The sequence below is a fragment of the Lepisma saccharinum genome, chromosome 5, assembly GCF_977018435.1.
Source record: "Lepisma saccharinum chromosome 5, izLepSacc3.1, whole genome shotgun sequence".
Taxonomy (NCBI): Eukaryota; Metazoa; Arthropoda; class Insecta; order Zygentoma; family Lepismatidae; genus Lepisma; species Lepisma saccharinum.
The window spans coordinates 46,924,080-46,941,728 of record NC_139233.1 but is presented as its reverse complement, the minus strand read 5'-3'; the positions used below and the strand labels follow the sequence as shown (position 1 = coordinate 46,941,728).

At 41.7% G+C, this 17,649-nt stretch overlaps 1 protein-coding gene across 1 annotated transcript in view; it reads right to left on the bottom strand.

The window, feature by feature from the left end:
- Positions 1-17,649, bottom strand: part of Amnionless (amnion associated transmembrane protein) — a 162,200-nt gene that overhangs the window by 142,418 nt on the left and 2,133 nt on the right. Inside the window, exons 2-3 of the mRNA XM_083123228.1 lie at positions 16,647-16,919; positions 13,152-13,360 (exon numbers count right to left, since the gene is read on the bottom strand). Of these exons, the coding sequence (XP_082979354.1) occupies positions 13,152-13,360; positions 16,647-16,919 (482 nt within the window). The remainder of the gene's footprint in view (positions 1-13,151; positions 13,361-16,646; positions 16,920-17,649) is intronic.

The following is a 17,649-nucleotide window of genomic DNA, read 5'->3' as shown; positions in this document are numbered from 1 at the left end:
ATCATGCCGTTAACAACTGAGGAACGCATCCAGATCGTCGAACTGTGAGGTGGGAGAAGTGCCCGTGCAGTGGCTGCCGATTTCAACCTGCGTCATCCAGAACGTCACCCTGTGTCACATGTTGCAGGGACACAGTTATTAACCAAATTCGAGGAAACGGGCACGGTGTTGGACAGACCGCATAGTGGACGAACGCGGACAGTCACGGATGAAGCAACAGATACGGCAGTGCTGGCCTCCTTCTCGACGTCACCGCACACGTCGTATAGCAATGCAATGTGCTATGAGTCACAGTTCAGTGTACAGGGTGCTACAGAGGCACAAGTTGCATCCGTATAAGGTGCAAATACAGCAATGCCTCTCCGAGGACGATCCAGATCGCCGCGTGCAGTTTTGCGAGTGGGCTATCGCGCAATTACGGCTAAATCCAAACGTCGATATGCAGACACTTCATTCCGATGAAACGAACTCTACGTAAATGGGGAGGTGAATAAGCAAAACATGCGCTATTGGTCGCATGACAAGGCATATGGGGAACACGGATAATCGGTCCTTTTTTCATTCAAGGAAATTTAAATGCGGAACGATACTTGGGGATGCTACAGGAACAGATACTGCCAGCTCTGATGTCGGAAGATGGTACATTTCCCAGGTTTTTTCAACAAGATGGTGCTGGTGCGCCTCCAGGTGCGTCAGTATGGCGTCCAGGTGCGTCAGTACCTGGATGAACAATTTCCTGGAACATGGATTGGTCGACGTGGGTCAGTTAAATGGCCTGCCCGATCACCAGACCTAACACCAATGGACTTCTACCTTTGGGGACACGTTAATTCGTGATCTTCGTCATCTGGAACAACGTATCATAGCTGCCTTTGAGCAAATTTCACCAGATACCTTGCTTGGTGTCCACAGACATTGGGAGAAGCGTCTGCACACGTGCATTGCTCAGCACGGACAACATGTGGAGTTCATTCTATAACAGGTAAAGAACACTTTCAGTTGCCAATAACTTTTCATCAAATGAAGTTACATGAAATCTGATTTCAGATAAACATCCTGACGAAATTATACCTATAGTCATGTATCACCTGACCTACCTATCATTTTAAATAAAAAAGTTTAATTCAAAATGGCGGAACCAAGATGGCGGCCGTCCTCGTGACATACTCCAAAAGGTGTCCCCCCCTGTTTTGTATCGCCTATATCAAATTCCATGAAAATACATCACTGCGGATTTTACAAGGAGTGGTAAGGGACTTCTGATACACCCTGTACAATCTCGATCGCAGCGCCAGGGTGTCAGAGATCAAGAATCTCCAAGAGCAATAACCCTGTCATTCTTTTGTTTATCTCTGTCGCTGGACAGTTGAACATCGTATCGTTAACCTGGCGAGGCTCTGATTACGCAACTGAAACAAATAAGTACAGTTTACGATCGGAAAGATCTCGGAAGGCGAAAACGCAACAAGGTGGGAAGCTTCGCGCCAAATCCCTTAATGAGTGGGATATGTCAGATCGAGAGACAAACATACGCACTTGGCGTCGTTGTTTATTCTGCCATTTTACGCGTCGTTAGCTGCAATATGGTGTCAAGCACCAATGCTTCCACTAACAAACCAGGACGGTGATCTTCAATAAATACATTACTCTCCCATTGTTTCCACTGAAAACTATATTCTGCCCAGTGTTTGGAAGCGGGAGTCAGAGAATAGCCCCCCTCCCCACCGCTTTCCCCAGACCCTACATTTCTAAGTTCGTCTTCTCCATTTTGAGAATGTATGTTCCATAGTTATATTATTTTTCAAAAGGTTTAGTTTCGATACCCGGTGTAGGCACATAGTGGTTCGGATTCCACTTTAAACTGTAGGTCCAGTCCCGATTAGCCTTACTGTGCGTAAAGTGGACTTAAAACATCAACTCAAATCAAACTCAAAAGGTTTAGTATCAGGACTACGGATGACCAGAAAATACGGATAACGGAAATCCGTATAATTCGAATATGCGGGTAGTATGGTAGGTGAGTCAAAGGTAGTCCGTGTTCCCAAGGTGAACCATTTTACGAAAATGAATTTAGTATTTAACACAGCTAACAAATGGCACTACATTAATACACCCAGTCTCCTTCAAATGTACCATGCAGAGAACGAACTGTCTCTGACTGCCAGCAGCCATTTTATTTAAATTATTATGGAACCCCTGGTATCGTAGGGACTATCCAGACCAGTCCTCCACGGAGGTCGGCTATTCGTGTTACTGTACATAGTGCATGTCAACAATCAAAAGTTTGACACCAACATTTATCTATAATAAGATGTAGAAACGTGAGTGAACATGAATAAATATGTTTTCTTGAGCACAAGCATCATTTATTTAAGCCAACTATAAGCTTTGGACCATCTTTGGGACCAATGGGCCACCTTGGGAATGGATGAAACGATTTAAAGTTATTATTATTATTTTTTAAAGTTACAAACAATGTTACAATATATCAATTTGGTACACGTTGTTAATTAGTTATAGGAGTTATTTCTTTTAATTTCAGAAATGTATCTCTCATTAGAGATTTGTAAATTGAAGACCCAGGTGCAAGAACCAGACAGCTCCAAATTATAAAAGTTTTCAGGAGACACGAAAAACTAAATAAAAGAATGAAATGTCGAAGAAGTAAAGGGTATTCACGTGCAATAGCTAGAAGCAACAGTAACATACATATTGAAGTGTGCGGTCTCGATAGCAACTGCTGCACGCCGCCGAATGTCCGAACACTGAACTATAGCCGCTGCAAGAACCAGACTGCTCCAGGAGCTATCTGCGATGATGCGCCCTCAGAAACACGCCAGACAACTCCTTTTCCATTCCTACTACGCAACAAATCTGTGGAGCTGTCTGATTCTTGCACCAGCAGATAGAGCATTTTTTTCATGATAGATTACAGCAAAAAAACAATTTTGACTAAAAAGTGGAGCTGTCTGGTTCTTGCACCGGTTTTCAGTTGCCCTAGGAGCTTAAGTAGGGCCACCCTTGGTTCACCTACCTTACAGATTTGAAGAAGAAGTTGTAGAAAATCCGTGCAGTGAAATACGAATATGACTAATAAAAGAATATATGTATATCAACCTGATTTAAATCAATCCACCCTTGCTCGAACCACAGCTCTATAAAAAGGATGGAGGACAACAATTTCATGTGGAATCCGGGATTGTGTAGCATAAAAAAAGGAAAAAAATCGCTGCAGTCAGGATTGGAACATAAGCATCCATAGAATTTTCAGCGAAAAATGCAGGGTCAACTCAAACCCGGGTCTCTGGCATACCGTGCCATTGCTCTACCACTGACCGAGCTGGCCTGGTTTAACACACGTAAAACAGCGGCAGCGAAAAATCAGGCGAAGCCAGGCCGGCTCGGTGGTTCATTGCTGTTGGCCTCCGCGGCGGAGTGGTTAGCACAACGCGCCACGAAGCCAGGAGTCCCGGGTTCGAATCCCAGTTCCTGCATGGATGTTTCTGTTCGTCTGTCCTGAATGAAAATGAGAATTGAGATAAATTGATATGAGTTTGATGAGGGGGGAAGGCTTTCGTTTAGGGGTATTCCTTTTTATTAAAGAAAAAAAAAGAAAAAATGGTAGAGCAATAGCACGGTATGCCAAAGACCCGGATCGAGTTCTGGAGTTTTCGTTGAAAATTCTACGTAGTACATCTCTTGATGGTGCTTAATTTAATGAACAAACATCCATGTCTTAACCGGGATTCGATCCCGGAACCCCTGGCACCGTGGAGTGCTGTGCTAACCACTCGCTGATAAAATACCGGCATATAAGCCTACAGGCATGGAGATCGACAGTTTTTCGTTTATAACGTTAACCGGAAATGTGTTGCTCTAGATATAAAATTGGAACGCTGCGGACAGGATTCGAACCTGTGCGGGTAGAACCCATTGGATTTCGAGTCCAACTCCTTAACCACTTTTTTTTTATTTTTTTATTTAAAGGAAATACCCCCTATACGAAGGTATCCCCCACCATTCACTCTTTTTCTCACTTTTACACTTTTCAATTCTTACATTTTTCTTTTGTTTCTTATCAACTGGACGAACACAAATACCCATGCCTTACCCGGGACTTGAACCCAGAACCCATGGCGTTGTAGCGCGCTCTGCTAACCACTTCGCCACGGAGGTCGACCACCACTCGGACACCACAGCTCATACCTTCAACCACTGCTGATCATGTTTTAAAAAGAAGCATTACTACGTGTAGGAGAGCGAGGGGTTATAGTGTGTTATCCACTGATTCGTAACGCTTTATCCCGCTTTACATTGTAGGTCCGTCCCGTTGTCTCGACTACCGATAACCCTGTATGCGGGCATGTATCCTAGGGGGGGGAGCTTAGGGGGCTCGAGTCCCCCCCCCGAAAGTTCTCAGTTTACACTAGATAAAATGAGATTTTTTGTTTCTTGTGGTGATAAATTAAATAATGTGACGATAACGTAAGGAGAAAAATAATTATCGAGGCAAGACGGAGAATGTTCTGTAACCCTGTTATTGGAAATAGCAAATATCCCAGGAAATATTTCAGTTTACACTAGATAAACTTAGGTTTTTGGCTTCTTGAATAACGTGACAATAATTTAAGAAGAGAAATAATTATAGAGGCAAGACGGAGAATGTTCTATAACCCTATTACTGAAAATAGCACGTATCCAAGGTGGGAACCAGGGGGCTCGTATCCCCTTTCAGAAAATGATTCAGTTTGCCCTAGATAAAATTAGGTTTTTGACTTCTTGAATAATATGACGATAATTTGAGAGAAATAATTATCGAGACAAGACGGAGAATGTTCTATAACCCCTGTTATTGTTAATAGCGCGTATCCAAAGTGGGGATCAGGTGGCTTGAGCCCCCTGCCAGGATTTTTTTCAGTTTATACTACATAAAGTTAGGTTTTTGTTTTCTTGAATAATGTGACGATAATTTAACCCTTAGTACGCCGCGCGGTGTGACGAAAGTAAGCCCAGTGTCGCCGAGGCTTTGAGCGGGAAATTTGAATTTGTATACATAATGGAGAAAAATCGTAATAACTCTGGCACTATCGGACCAATCTACTTCGGATAACTTTTGTTTTGCAGGCAATACATCGGTGCATGCAACCATGTAAAATTTGGATGCCCCAACCATGGGTGGGTTACGGACGGGGGCTGCATCCCCCGAATTTCAATGAAAAAATCATAAAAATGTGGAGTTTGCCCCCTCTTCTCCAGCTACTTTGGGGAGAAAACCCGAACTTATGCTTTTTTCGTTCGCACTTGCATCTTGTGTAGCTACTGTGAATCTATTTCTCCCTTTTGACTCGGCTCTTTGTGGAAATATGTCCGGAAGGAAACGATTGTGCGTTACGGAAATCGATGAGCTGTTATATGATACGAAGTGTTTATGGTGAGGCCTTTGTTAGTCCTAACAGAGGAGGGAAGGGAGCCTTTGCAATCGTTTGTTTTGTCTATACTTCTGGATAGACGCACGCTTTAGACTCATGCTTCTGGCTATTGTCAAGCTTCATTGCATTTCTAACATTGAGGCGACAGAAAGCTGACACCGCCAAACCTCATCCAATCCCCTCTCTCCTTGCCCCCCCCCCCCCCGCCACTACTTCAGCTGGATCACCAGGTCTAAACACAAAGAAGAATGTGTGCCTTATCAGTACTAAATCACAGCGTTGGAAGCTTGGAGGAAAACAGCATCGTAAATACCAAGCATTTATTGTGTCAACTGAAGAGCGAACACGTGTTTGGGTGAGCCCAAACACCTGACATATTCCAAGAAAGGGGGGGGGGGATTTGGAATTTTCGAAACACGATTGCAAAACATGTTCCCGAACGAACTGTCAGTGTTTCAACCTCAATATACAAATATAAGTGTGGCAAACCCTCGATAATTGTATCTAAAGCTGTTTGTAACATATGTGTTACAGCGGCTACAAGGGACATACTTTTTTTGTAACATATGTGTTACGGCGGCGAACTAAGGGTTAAGGAGATAAATACTTATCAAGGCAAGACGGAGAATGTTCTATAACCCTGTTGTTGATAATATTGCATGAAAACTTTTCTTGCGCTTTCAGTGTTGTCGTAGCACTACGTAGAGACTTGTCAGCATTTGGAAGCTGCAAACGGAGCGCCACACGTACTGAGATGGTTCCGGCACACAATGTTTATACATGGAAACAGAATGTTCCGATTTCACGTTCTTATTAAAATGGCAGTAACAGTGGCAACGATTTAGTGGATAGTTGCTCGCTCTTTTTTTACCTCCACACTATGACATCTTAATAAACTTTCCTTGCACCGTCCCCTCCCCCCCTTTCTGGAACCCAATTGCCACCACTGGCCTTAAACAATTGTGAGGTTCTATCTATACCCCTTAAAAAGATGGTGTTCAGCTCCCCCCCCCTCCCCCGAGAGGAATTCCTGGATACGTGCCTGCCTATATGTCCAGAAACTAAATGCTTGGTGATTGTGGCCAAATCTGGAACTAACGCTGGTATGAGAAATTATTTGCAACATATAACAATGCCCCTTCACATTTACAATACGAGAGTTGTTTCACAGTAATGTAGACGGGAGAGAATAAGTTGCCACAGAAGTCTAGTTCTGAGTTGCAGACTTTAAGCCCCTATCACACGGAACTGGATTTCTAGTAGGAATGCCCTAGTTGGCGCTGAACTGACTTCTAGGTAGAAATCATGGCCGCCTGGCTGACTGCTTGACTGGTTTTGAGGAATAGGACATGTTCTAATTGCTACTAGCTTTCCTCGACTGGATCCTGTGGAACAGCCAATCGGAACAAAGTTTGGCCATGTGAAGATAATCTGTGAATTTGCAAAGGAGCGTTTTTTGTCTGTGGTTTCCGAGTGCTGGCTGTTTATGTTATAGCTTCTCCTTTCTCAGTTTCTCGATAAAAAAGTAAAGAGATGACGTGCAGTGCATTTGTGCAAATATGATTATCTGAAAATGAAAATCCTTATTATTACAAGTGTATTAATAAATGTTTCACTTTTTTTTTGTGAATGAATTCTGCGAATCTCATGTATGAATAATGCAAACCCGAGTTCAAAAGCTTGTTCGGTACGCATTGATTACCATATTTATTTTCGAGCCAATCTCTAGTTCATACTTTTCCTTTTTTAATAAAAACACAAAGCAGTAATTCTCCTACAACATTCTTCAAATTGCTCGTCCACGTCCACCTTTAAGCCGGTTTTAGACGAAAGCATAAATGCTACGTAAATGCTTCCAAAAATCTAATAGACGGTGTTCAAGGCGGAGCTACTGCGGAGCATGCGCACCGTCTGGTCCCCCTCGAACATCCGGTTACGCTTACGATGCTATGGACGTTAATATGAAAGGGCAAAGTGGAGATTCTTTTACAAGGAAATAGGATGTCAGCTGTGTAGCATATGGTTGCATAGTTCGATCGGGAACAAATTTATTGAGTCAAGTATCACTTCGTAGGTTTCCGAAGGACGTAGAGAGACGAAACCTGTTGATACAAGCAGAACGAGAAAGGATTGGTACCCGGAAAGGATTTTTACGACTTGCATTTTGTTACAAGCATGTTGATCGTTTATCTGCGTATTGTGTTGTGGTGAAAAGCGCGCCTCTTATTGAGGTTTCAAACCGACGCGACACGCGACACAGGCCCATTTAGTCTATAAATAAGCATTTACCGCTCATGGGAAATAAAGTCTCAGGCGGCACAATACACACCATTGGTAATGTGAGCGACACGTGCAGCTTGTCGTGTCGCTTCGGTTCGAAAAATTTTATAGATCACTGAGAATTCACTTTATTTTAAGTGGCACGGAGATTACACACCGAAGCGACAAGCAAGGCCCTTTACTCTAAAGGAAACAATTCACCTTGCATACGAGCACAACAGCGAGGCGACCCGATGTATGGTACTGGGAAAACAATAGTCGAATCCAAGCGACACGTACATTTTCTCGCGGTAAATTGGTTCAAAAGGAAGCTTTCAAACTGCAGCGATACCGGTTTCTTGGAAACCAACATTAAAAAATAAACAACACCTTCCGAACGACAAATTGCAGGCGTCGCTTGTCGCTCGGAATGGGCCGTTTTATCAATACCGTGCATTGTGTTGCCCCGGCCTGTTATTTGCGCAAGCGTGACTGGTGAATGGTTTGCTTTAGATCGAATGCTTCTGTACGAAATCCCGATATCGCTTGTCGCTTCAGTCTGAAAACTCCTTTGTTGCTTGAAGTAAATCCGTGCAAGTGAAAGTGGCATACCATATCATAGGTTTTCTCTAAATCCCTCAGGCGGAAAGGCGACGTTGAAAGCACATATATTCACTAGGATTTGTTATGTGTCATTACTTCTGCAGATTTGTTGGCAAAGATTCACTTAAGCATACTTTATAATATAATAATATCACTAGTTTTATTTTTTATAAAATTATATTTCCCTCACTTTTTCATTTACAAAATAATTGAATATATCTAAACGTCCGTCGTGCGTGTACATGAGATACTTGTATGTACGTAGCGTGCTATACAACTGGCGGCCACAAAGACACGTCATATTTTAGGCCCGTATTCATAGTCGTTTCTCAAGAAAGGAAAGCGCCTTGAGACCTCTCTTAAGATGCCATGCTGTTTCATAATCGTATCTCAAGATTTAGCCCAAGAGATGGTTTGCTTCACCATCTTGGATAAGAAGAGTCTGTGCCAAGAAAGTCTTCCGGACGTTTTTTTCCCGTTTCATAGTCCCCTCTCAAGATCCATCTTAAGATTCGCTGTTTCATAGACACTTCTTGGCAGCGTAAGAGCGATATTCGGTCTCTCAAGATCCTGTATTCGCCAAGAGAACGAAACAGGTCTCTTGAGATACAGAAAGTTATCTTGAGAAAATAAAAATGGACGTTGCAGTTCGAAACTATGATGAAGAGGATGGATATTTTGAATATTTCCTCATTACAACAGCTGTTTTGTCCAGTTTTTATGCCTCAGTTTTGCATCAGGTATATAAATTGAACTACTCTCTACGTAATTATCTTAGTTTGAGGAAACATAAACCTTGTTAATTGTGTACTGCCTCTCTTCCTTCTGTTTATTGATTCATAAGGAAAAGTGTAGTCCTGTATTATAATAATATTGCTTCTGCATGAACATTATTTGATTCTGAAGTAGTGCATCGATTTTGTTACCCAGTTGTGTAGCAAATTAATGGAATAAAATAGGATTTCGGGGCCGTTAACCCAATGTACTAACTAACTAACTAACTCCCTAGCCTTCTTAAACCCGAAGGTTCATGGCTGCAGCAACATAGGCATTCCATCTGTCCCTATCTTGAGCAAGTTCTATATACTCTTTTCCATCCCTACCGATTTCCCTTAGGTCCATCTCAACGTTGTCCCTCCATCTTCGTCTTGGTCTTCCTACAGGTCTCTTACCATCAGGTTTCCCAACAAGAATCCTGTAAACTCCTCTTTCCTCTCCCATTCGTGCCACATGGCCTGCCCACCTAAGTCTTCTTGATTTAATTATTCTAATAATATCTGGACATGAATACAAATTATGTAGTTCTAAATTATGTAACCTTCTCCACTCACCTGTCTCCTCATCCCTTTTAGGTCCAAAGATTTTCCTAAGGATCTTATTTTCAAATACTCTCAATTTATGTTCCTCTTTCAATGTAAGGGACAAAGTTTCACACCCATATAATACTACAGGCAAAATTACTGTTTTGTATATTTTAACTTTTAGTTTCTTAGATATTAAACGAGAAGACAAAAGTTTATGAAGAGAGAAGTAACATGCATTTCCTGAATTAAGCCTACTTTTTATTTCCTCTTTAATATAATTTTCATTTGTTAATATTACTCCTAAGTATTTGAATTTGGAAACTGGTTCAAACAAGTTGCTATCAATAATTAGATTTTGATTATTACCTAACACTTGGTTTCGGCCTGTAAGCATATATTTAGTTTTCTCTTTGTTAACTTCCAAACCTATCTCTTTAGCAGTTTTGAAAAATATTTTAGCATTATTCTTTATTGTATTCACATCATCCCCCAGTAAGTCTACATCGTCTGCATATGCTAACAACTGAGTCACACCATTTAATTTTAGTCCTTCTTTAGTTTCTTTTACCTTCCTAACAGCATATTCTAAGGCAAAATTAAAGAGCAATGGAGATAATGCATCTCCTTGTTTTAACCCATCATGAATTGTAAATTTGTCAGACATATTAATACCTACACGAATTTTACTTTCTGTTTCACTGGTGCATATTTTTATCATACTAACAAGCTTCTTAGGTATTCCTCCCTCGACAATTGTGTTTTGTTTTCTTTTCTTTTTAATGGACATATTTCGATGTTTTACGTAATATTAAATTGGTTCCAACTCGCGGAAAACACAAATAACGGATGTATATGATCCTAAAGTATGACCGGCGTAAGTTAAAACCTTCCATCTTCGGTTACTTTCGCCTCCTTTTATTAGTAAAAAACCGTTTATGTGCACACAAATATAGCGAAAGAACACGTCAACTCCAAACCTAAAATAAATTAATGTTGCGACTCGAAACAAATGGACATGGTGTTTATACGAGGGGCGTACTATAATGATTTACACTTTATTTTTTTCAGGTCCCATGGTCCACCATTCGAGAAGTGAGGACTGGCATATGAAGCTACGAATCTAGTCTACCGATTGCAGGCAGCAGTGCCCAAAAAGGATTCTCGGTGTTCACACAGCAGCACGTTCCGTACATCATTTGTGAGCGGACTATTGGACAACATGGAAAGCGATTATAATGGTCAGCGTTGGACAAGTTGGTTTCTATGGAGAGAGGGTGTGACCACAGCAGAGATTTACAGACGAGAGTACGCGGGATGTGGCAGGACCTCGAACCCCATTTCAGCAATGGCCGTGGTTGATTCCCGACTGGTGTGGGAGCGTGCGTTGTCGTGTTGCAGGAGCACTCCATTTGACCATTTTCCTGGTCGCTTTTTCTGAACCCATCTGGCTAACACTTTCCCTATATTAAGGTGATCGTGCACGTTTCGCTGCCGGGTGTTTCTGGACAGGCCCGTGGTTTCCTCCATTTCAGAAAACGTTATGCACCTGTTCTCAAGAATAACTTGGTCAACCAGTGTAATGTTTCTTGGTGCTGTCACAGTCACTTTCCTTACAGAACTTGTCTCTTTTTCTGTTGACGTGCGTCCTGTTTTCCAGCCTTCCACTCAATTGTAAACGGTTTTCCATGAAGGCGCATGTTCACCACACACTTCTGCCAATCGCCTGTAAATCTCTGCTGTGGTCACACCCTCTCTCCATAGAAACCAACATGTCCAACGCTGGCCATTATAGTCGCTTTCCATGTTGTCCAATAGTCCGCTGACAATGATGTACGGAACGTGCTGCTTTGCGAACATCGAGAATCCTTTTTGGGCACTGCTGCCTGCAATCTGTAGACTCAACTCCGCGTCAGGTTAAGTTTGCAGCAGGTTTTATGTATTAATCCGCGCGAGAAAGGAGCTCAGAATCATCCGTGGCAGTCTTGCCTGAACCACCGAGCTCTTCGTATCGCAGACAATGAGAGAATCGGCAGTATTGCCAACCCCTTATCAAAACCCGTACATGCATATCAAGCGGAATGCATTTTTGCTTCTTTTTGTCTCCTAAACCATACAATTTTAAAAGTAATTTCTGCGCATAGATTATGTAATAAATGTGTCCCTACTTAATATAAATCTTAAGACTTGTAGCTTCATATGCCAGTTCTCACTTCTCGAATGGTGGACCATGGGGCCTGAAAAAAGAAAGTGTAAATTATTCTAGTACGCCCCTCTTATATGTGTAGTTCTAATCTGTCGTCGTCAGCGGAGGCGCCAGGATTAATCATCTAGGGGTGCTGAGGGAGTCCGGAATGAAATTTAGGGGGTGCGATGTTGAAAAGAAAAGAAGAAAACATAAAAACACCGTTAGCCACCACATCATAAACCAATCAACTCTTATTAGGCATTTATGATAATATAAATAAAACCATTTATCACATTGGACAATTAACTGAAACCGGTCTTTCCGATGAATGTAGTGGTAATGTGGTCGCCTTGTAATGAAGGTGTTCCAGGTTCGATACACCCTGTGAAGGCACATTCCACAGTGGTTCAGATCCCACTTTCAACTGTAGGTCGAGCCTTTCTGTGCATAAAGTGGACGTAAACTCAAGCAAACAACCAATTATTGAAAACCTCAGACAACTTGAAAGAACAATCCTTAACAACAATGTTGACGAAAGAAAGGCAACCGCCGCTGATCTTTATACAGATCGTCAAAGAAGTAAATGCGGCTTCTCTTTCAGAGCAGGATCATTCAATACTTACCATTCGGCGCTCAATATGACATGATATAATATGACATTGTAAGAGTTAGTTAAGAGTCATAGTTTTTGAAAAAGTGATGCTGAAGGGGGTGCGAAAGAGTTGCGCAAGCACTCTTTCGCAGCCCCCTAGCGCCGCCTCTGGTCGTTGTGTAAATTCGTGGATTTCTCACCTCTCCTGTTTCATTACGCAACTCACAACAATAGAGTAGCCTACTTAAATTGTGAAAACTGCAATCGGCGTAAACAAATGCTGTGCAAACTTTTATTTTTTTGTTAATTCCGATGTCTTCCTTGTTTTTGATGATTAGATTAGTTATCAATCGTGTCTCGACATCATTTCTCAGGTTAAATTCAAATATAACGTTTAATTTAATATAATAACAGAGAATCGAATTCCCCATATTTAAATAGGAAAACAGTTGACTATCTCAAGCACAGGGACACAACTATCATGCTGCTATGTAGAATTATATTCTGTTCCGGGAATCTGTGGGGCGAGCGAACGAAAGCGAATCTCTGCGCAAGTAGCGAATCCAGAGGACTCGACTAATGAACACATGCAAGGGAACGGGATTGCGTGGAGGGGAAAGAGCAACTTCAGTTACCAGACTTTCCAGCAGCGTGTACTGCTTCGCTCCGCCAATTTGCTTTCTCCCCTACTCTGCTTTTATGCGCGGCCTTCCTCCACAGATTCCCGGAATAGAGTAGGCCTATAGCGTTGCCTCAACAGCAACACAGAAGTTACTCACCTTCCCATCCACAAGCATTGAACCCACGGACACAGAGACATCTGGTAGCTTCACTTTGAACGAATTTCCTTCCGGAAAGACAACCTCGTCATATGAACAAGGTATTCTTTCTGCATGCGGCACAGGGGATTTATCTTGATTTTTGCCGTTACTGAGCCAATTGCTTGGGTCAAACCAAGCATGGGCTTCCGTTCGAATGAATTCCACATCTGAAGAGATTAAAGAGTGAAAAATTAGAGCAAAATTTCAACTTGGTTATGCTGAGTTAAGCCTGAATCACACGGAACTGGAAATGCAGTAGGAATGCCCTAGCTGGCGCTGGACTAGCTACCCATTTGCTAGTTTTCGCCTCACACGATACTTGTTATCCTACTTGTCGATACACGAGTGAAAATGTAATGGCGGCCGCGTGAGATGTAAACAATGTATCACTTCACATTTTTAAAAGCCAATAACTATTGAACTGAGAGGAATAACGTTTCGTATAAAACGTTATTAGGTATAAAACAATGGCACTGCTAAAATACATACTTTATAATGGTTACTGTACACGTATGGAACAATATTTTAGTCATTTCAATTGTAAACAAATACCGTGCACGGCATAGATGGTGTAATTCATAGCATTTATGATAGCAAAAATGTTAAAAGGAAATGCTTTCGTCTTAAAGATGGACGATCAATTTGAAGAATGTTGTGCTTTTATCAATAATTTAAAAAGAAAAGTATGGACCAGAGAAAAAAAACTCTGGTAGCATATCAATATTCATACTTGAGATTCGCAGAATGCATTCAGAAATTTTAAAAAAAAATTAAACACTAATTTAATACACTTGTAATAATAAGGATTTTCATTTTCGGCTAATTTTATTTGTCACGTACACATCTCATCGCTTTTCATAAATACCTAAATATTAATGAACTGAACACGAATGCACTGCACGTCATCATCTCGTTGCTAACAGAAACAGCCAACACTCGGAAAGCACAGACAAAAAACTCCCTTTTGGAAAGTCACAGATTATCTTCACATGCTTAAACTTTGCTCTGATTGACTGTTCAACAGTATCTAGTCGAGGAAAGCCAGTATAGCTCGACCACAAGGAAAAAAACCTTCCGTCCAAAGCGTTCGCGCAACTTCCCTGCCGTTATCGGTGTTCGGGGCAGTGTTGCTAGGTCAGATTTGAAAAATTCGGGAGATTGTTCCTTGGAAACCAGAAGTTCTGCTACAAAATCCGATGATCTAATAGAAGAGGATGAACGACGTTCTTGGGGGGAAGGGCGGCATAGTTGTGCGCACTGGGGGGGGGGGGCAAGGGGGAGTTGCGCGCATTGTTTACGGTGTAAACGTCACAGATACTTTTGTAACAATGGTGCTAAACCCAGCACCCTGTGTTTGGCGAAAATATACCGAAGATCTCCATTTCAGGAGTGGACATGTTTCAAACAAAAGAAAGTAAACCGCCCGAAGGAACCGACCAACATCTTTCATCTCTTCCGCATTTTCCGGTTAAAGGGTACGTGGAAAACACACTCAAATTTACCCTTTCTCAGCATCGACACAAGGGGTTGGGATGCCTCTATTATCGCGAGGAATTTTTATGACAGGAAATGGTAGAAAGTTGTGTTCACAGATGAAGCTAACGTGCAGCCTTTCGTTGTCAGCGATTTTCCACAATCTTTCAAGTCGAATGCTAACAATAACAAATCAATTTGCCTTCTGATGGTGTTCGTGTGCAGCTATCGATAGGGTGGGGCACGCGTCCTGCACCATAATGAAAAAATTCATTACGTATGTGAAATATATTTGGTGAATTAGACAGCATGTCTTCCTCAATAATTCAAGATAGCAACGCTTATGCTAGGGTGCCACCCATCCTCCCCATCTGCTAGAAATACACACACACACCCACAAACACATACATGTATAACATCATTTGCCCACGCTACGAAGTCAGTGTTTCTACCTCGTAAGGCAAGGACGTTTCACTGTGTTTGTGTCACTTCATCCATTTCATCAGTTTTTCATTCATCCATATTGTCGTACTTACCCGTAGAGGCACAAAAGCGACGTAAAATAACTAAAATAGAAATAGAGTTTAGGGTGGGATAAAATACAGCCATCTAAAAATAGTAATGTAGTAAAAGTAATAAAATAATGTCCTAGCACAATTGAGTAGCGTTTGACATAATTTCACAGTTCAAACAGCACTTTTCAGGGCTGAGTGGAGTTCCACTCCACATCTCCCCTCCATGTTCAAGTAAAGATGAGCAGGAAACGTGTTTTTCAGCTGGCCGTCGGAGGTGCCATAGCAATAGTTTATTATGGAATCCTACCGAGAAATCAATAGGTCTGGCAACACTGACGTTGGCGACTCTGAAGGCTTCTTCCTCCTGTCTTTTCCCCCCACCCGCCAGCGCGATGGGGTCTGCGCAGGTTTCTTTCCTTGTGGTTCCACTATAGCAATTAGAACATGTCCTATTCCTCAAAACCAGTCAAGCAGTCAGTCAGGCGGCCATGATTTCTACATAGAAAGTCAGTTCAGCGCCAACTAGGGCATTCCTACTAGAAATCCAGTTCCGTGTGATAGGGGCTTTATATATTTTAAAGAATAGTTAGTGATTGTAGTGATGTTTTGTCGCTACTTAATTCTTGAGATTCTGGCAACAGTTATTAACGATCACTGCATGTGCACAAATCGAAAAAACATTGCTGGCGCTGTAGGTTACTTTGCATCTACATTATTCTTGATTATCGTGGAACGTTTTTCACGGATGAACTGCTTTTCTTCTTACGATAACATCTCAAAAAATTAACACTTTACCCTGTCTAAGATATATCTGGAGCAAGGCCGTGCATAGCGTCAGAGAAGGGAAGGAAATCAGTTCAAAGTGATCAGTTACCAGCCTTCCCAGCAGTGGACACAACCCAGTTCCTCCCACGTGTTCATTGGTGGAGCCGTCTCGCGTGACTACTTGCACAGACACTTGTTTTCGTTCGCCTGCTCCAGATATTCCTTGGACAGGGTATAATTTTAGTTTTGGACCTTTTTCAAAGCAGCCACCTCCTCCAGTGGAGGCCCCGGCTAAGGTCCCCTCCCAAATGCTAGTCTGCCTTTACCCCTAAGTAATTACCAAATCAACTCCTTTCACAAATCTAGATTCTGTACGAATAATCCAGGATTTATGGGGGGGGGGGGGGCAAGCCATGGGAGGGGTACAACATCAGGCCTCCATCTGCTAAAGGGTCTCCACTGTGGGAAAATTGCTTTGAAATGGGTGAAGAATGAAAATAACACGAGTTATTTGAACTGTGGTAAAAAAAAAAGTAAAAAAATATAACTTACCATCTGACATAACTGCATCCAAGAGTTTCAAACTGAAATCGACCCCACAATGTTATTATCACCCTTATATATCCGTAACTGTGTTATCGTGCAACAACAACAACAACAACATCAACAACAACAACAAATAATAACAATAATAATATACCTCCACCGCCGCAGCCTGCAGTCGAGGCAGCAGAGCCTGTCAGAACAAGATTGCCAGATGATGGTAACAAGATATCCCCATTGAATGGCAGAATCATTTCTCGCAGAATTGTCTGTCCACTAGGCAAAGCTATGGTTACATCAGCGCTTGATGGAAATATGACACGATCCGCCCTGCAAGGGACACGCTTCTTGTTCCAGTTATCTCGATTGTTGAAGTTGGTGTTCTGGAGCCAGGTCTTTGAAGTTTTATCCGAACCCACACATCTTGCAACTAGAAGAAAAGGTTATATTTTAGGTGTGGCATTGTTTCAGCACATTTTATGCAAAGATGCTAATCGGGATAGGAACTAAAGTCTAAAGTGTGATCCCGACAACTGTTACACGTGCCAGTTATCGTAACGCACTTTTTAGTCAATGTGCAAATTAGCCTTTATGTAACCAGCATCAGTGGCGTACGCAAGGGGGGGTTACCGGGTTTAAGCCCCCCCCCTTGAGCTTTTGAAATATTATGGAAAATGCTGTAGAAAAAAATTAAAAATGGCTAATTTATCACAGTCAAAGATCTGCGACAGTAATAATAATAATAATAATAATAATAATAATAATAATAATAATAATAATAATAATAATTTGAATTATTATTCTCATGCAGCATGAAGAAAAACACAACATTCCAACACAATCTAAGTGGCCGCAAAGTTCAATTTTGCAATTTTTTTTGCAAAAAGTCGCGCAGTGACTCTCGCGAGAATTGTGAAAATTCCTTGCTTCGTCCTTATTGCAAACGTTCTTCCCGGTACTGATTTCACACCCCCTTGTGAACTCTCAAGTGATGCTGAGTCTACATCCACATCATTAAATAATGTTGAAGAAGTCCTTTGTGAATCACCTAGAAGTGATAAATGTGTTGGAATGTCTATAAACTTACTTTTCAACGAAAACATAGACTCAGTGGAATTTAACTTCATCATCATCCTGGGCGAGTTCCATAGGTAAAGGTA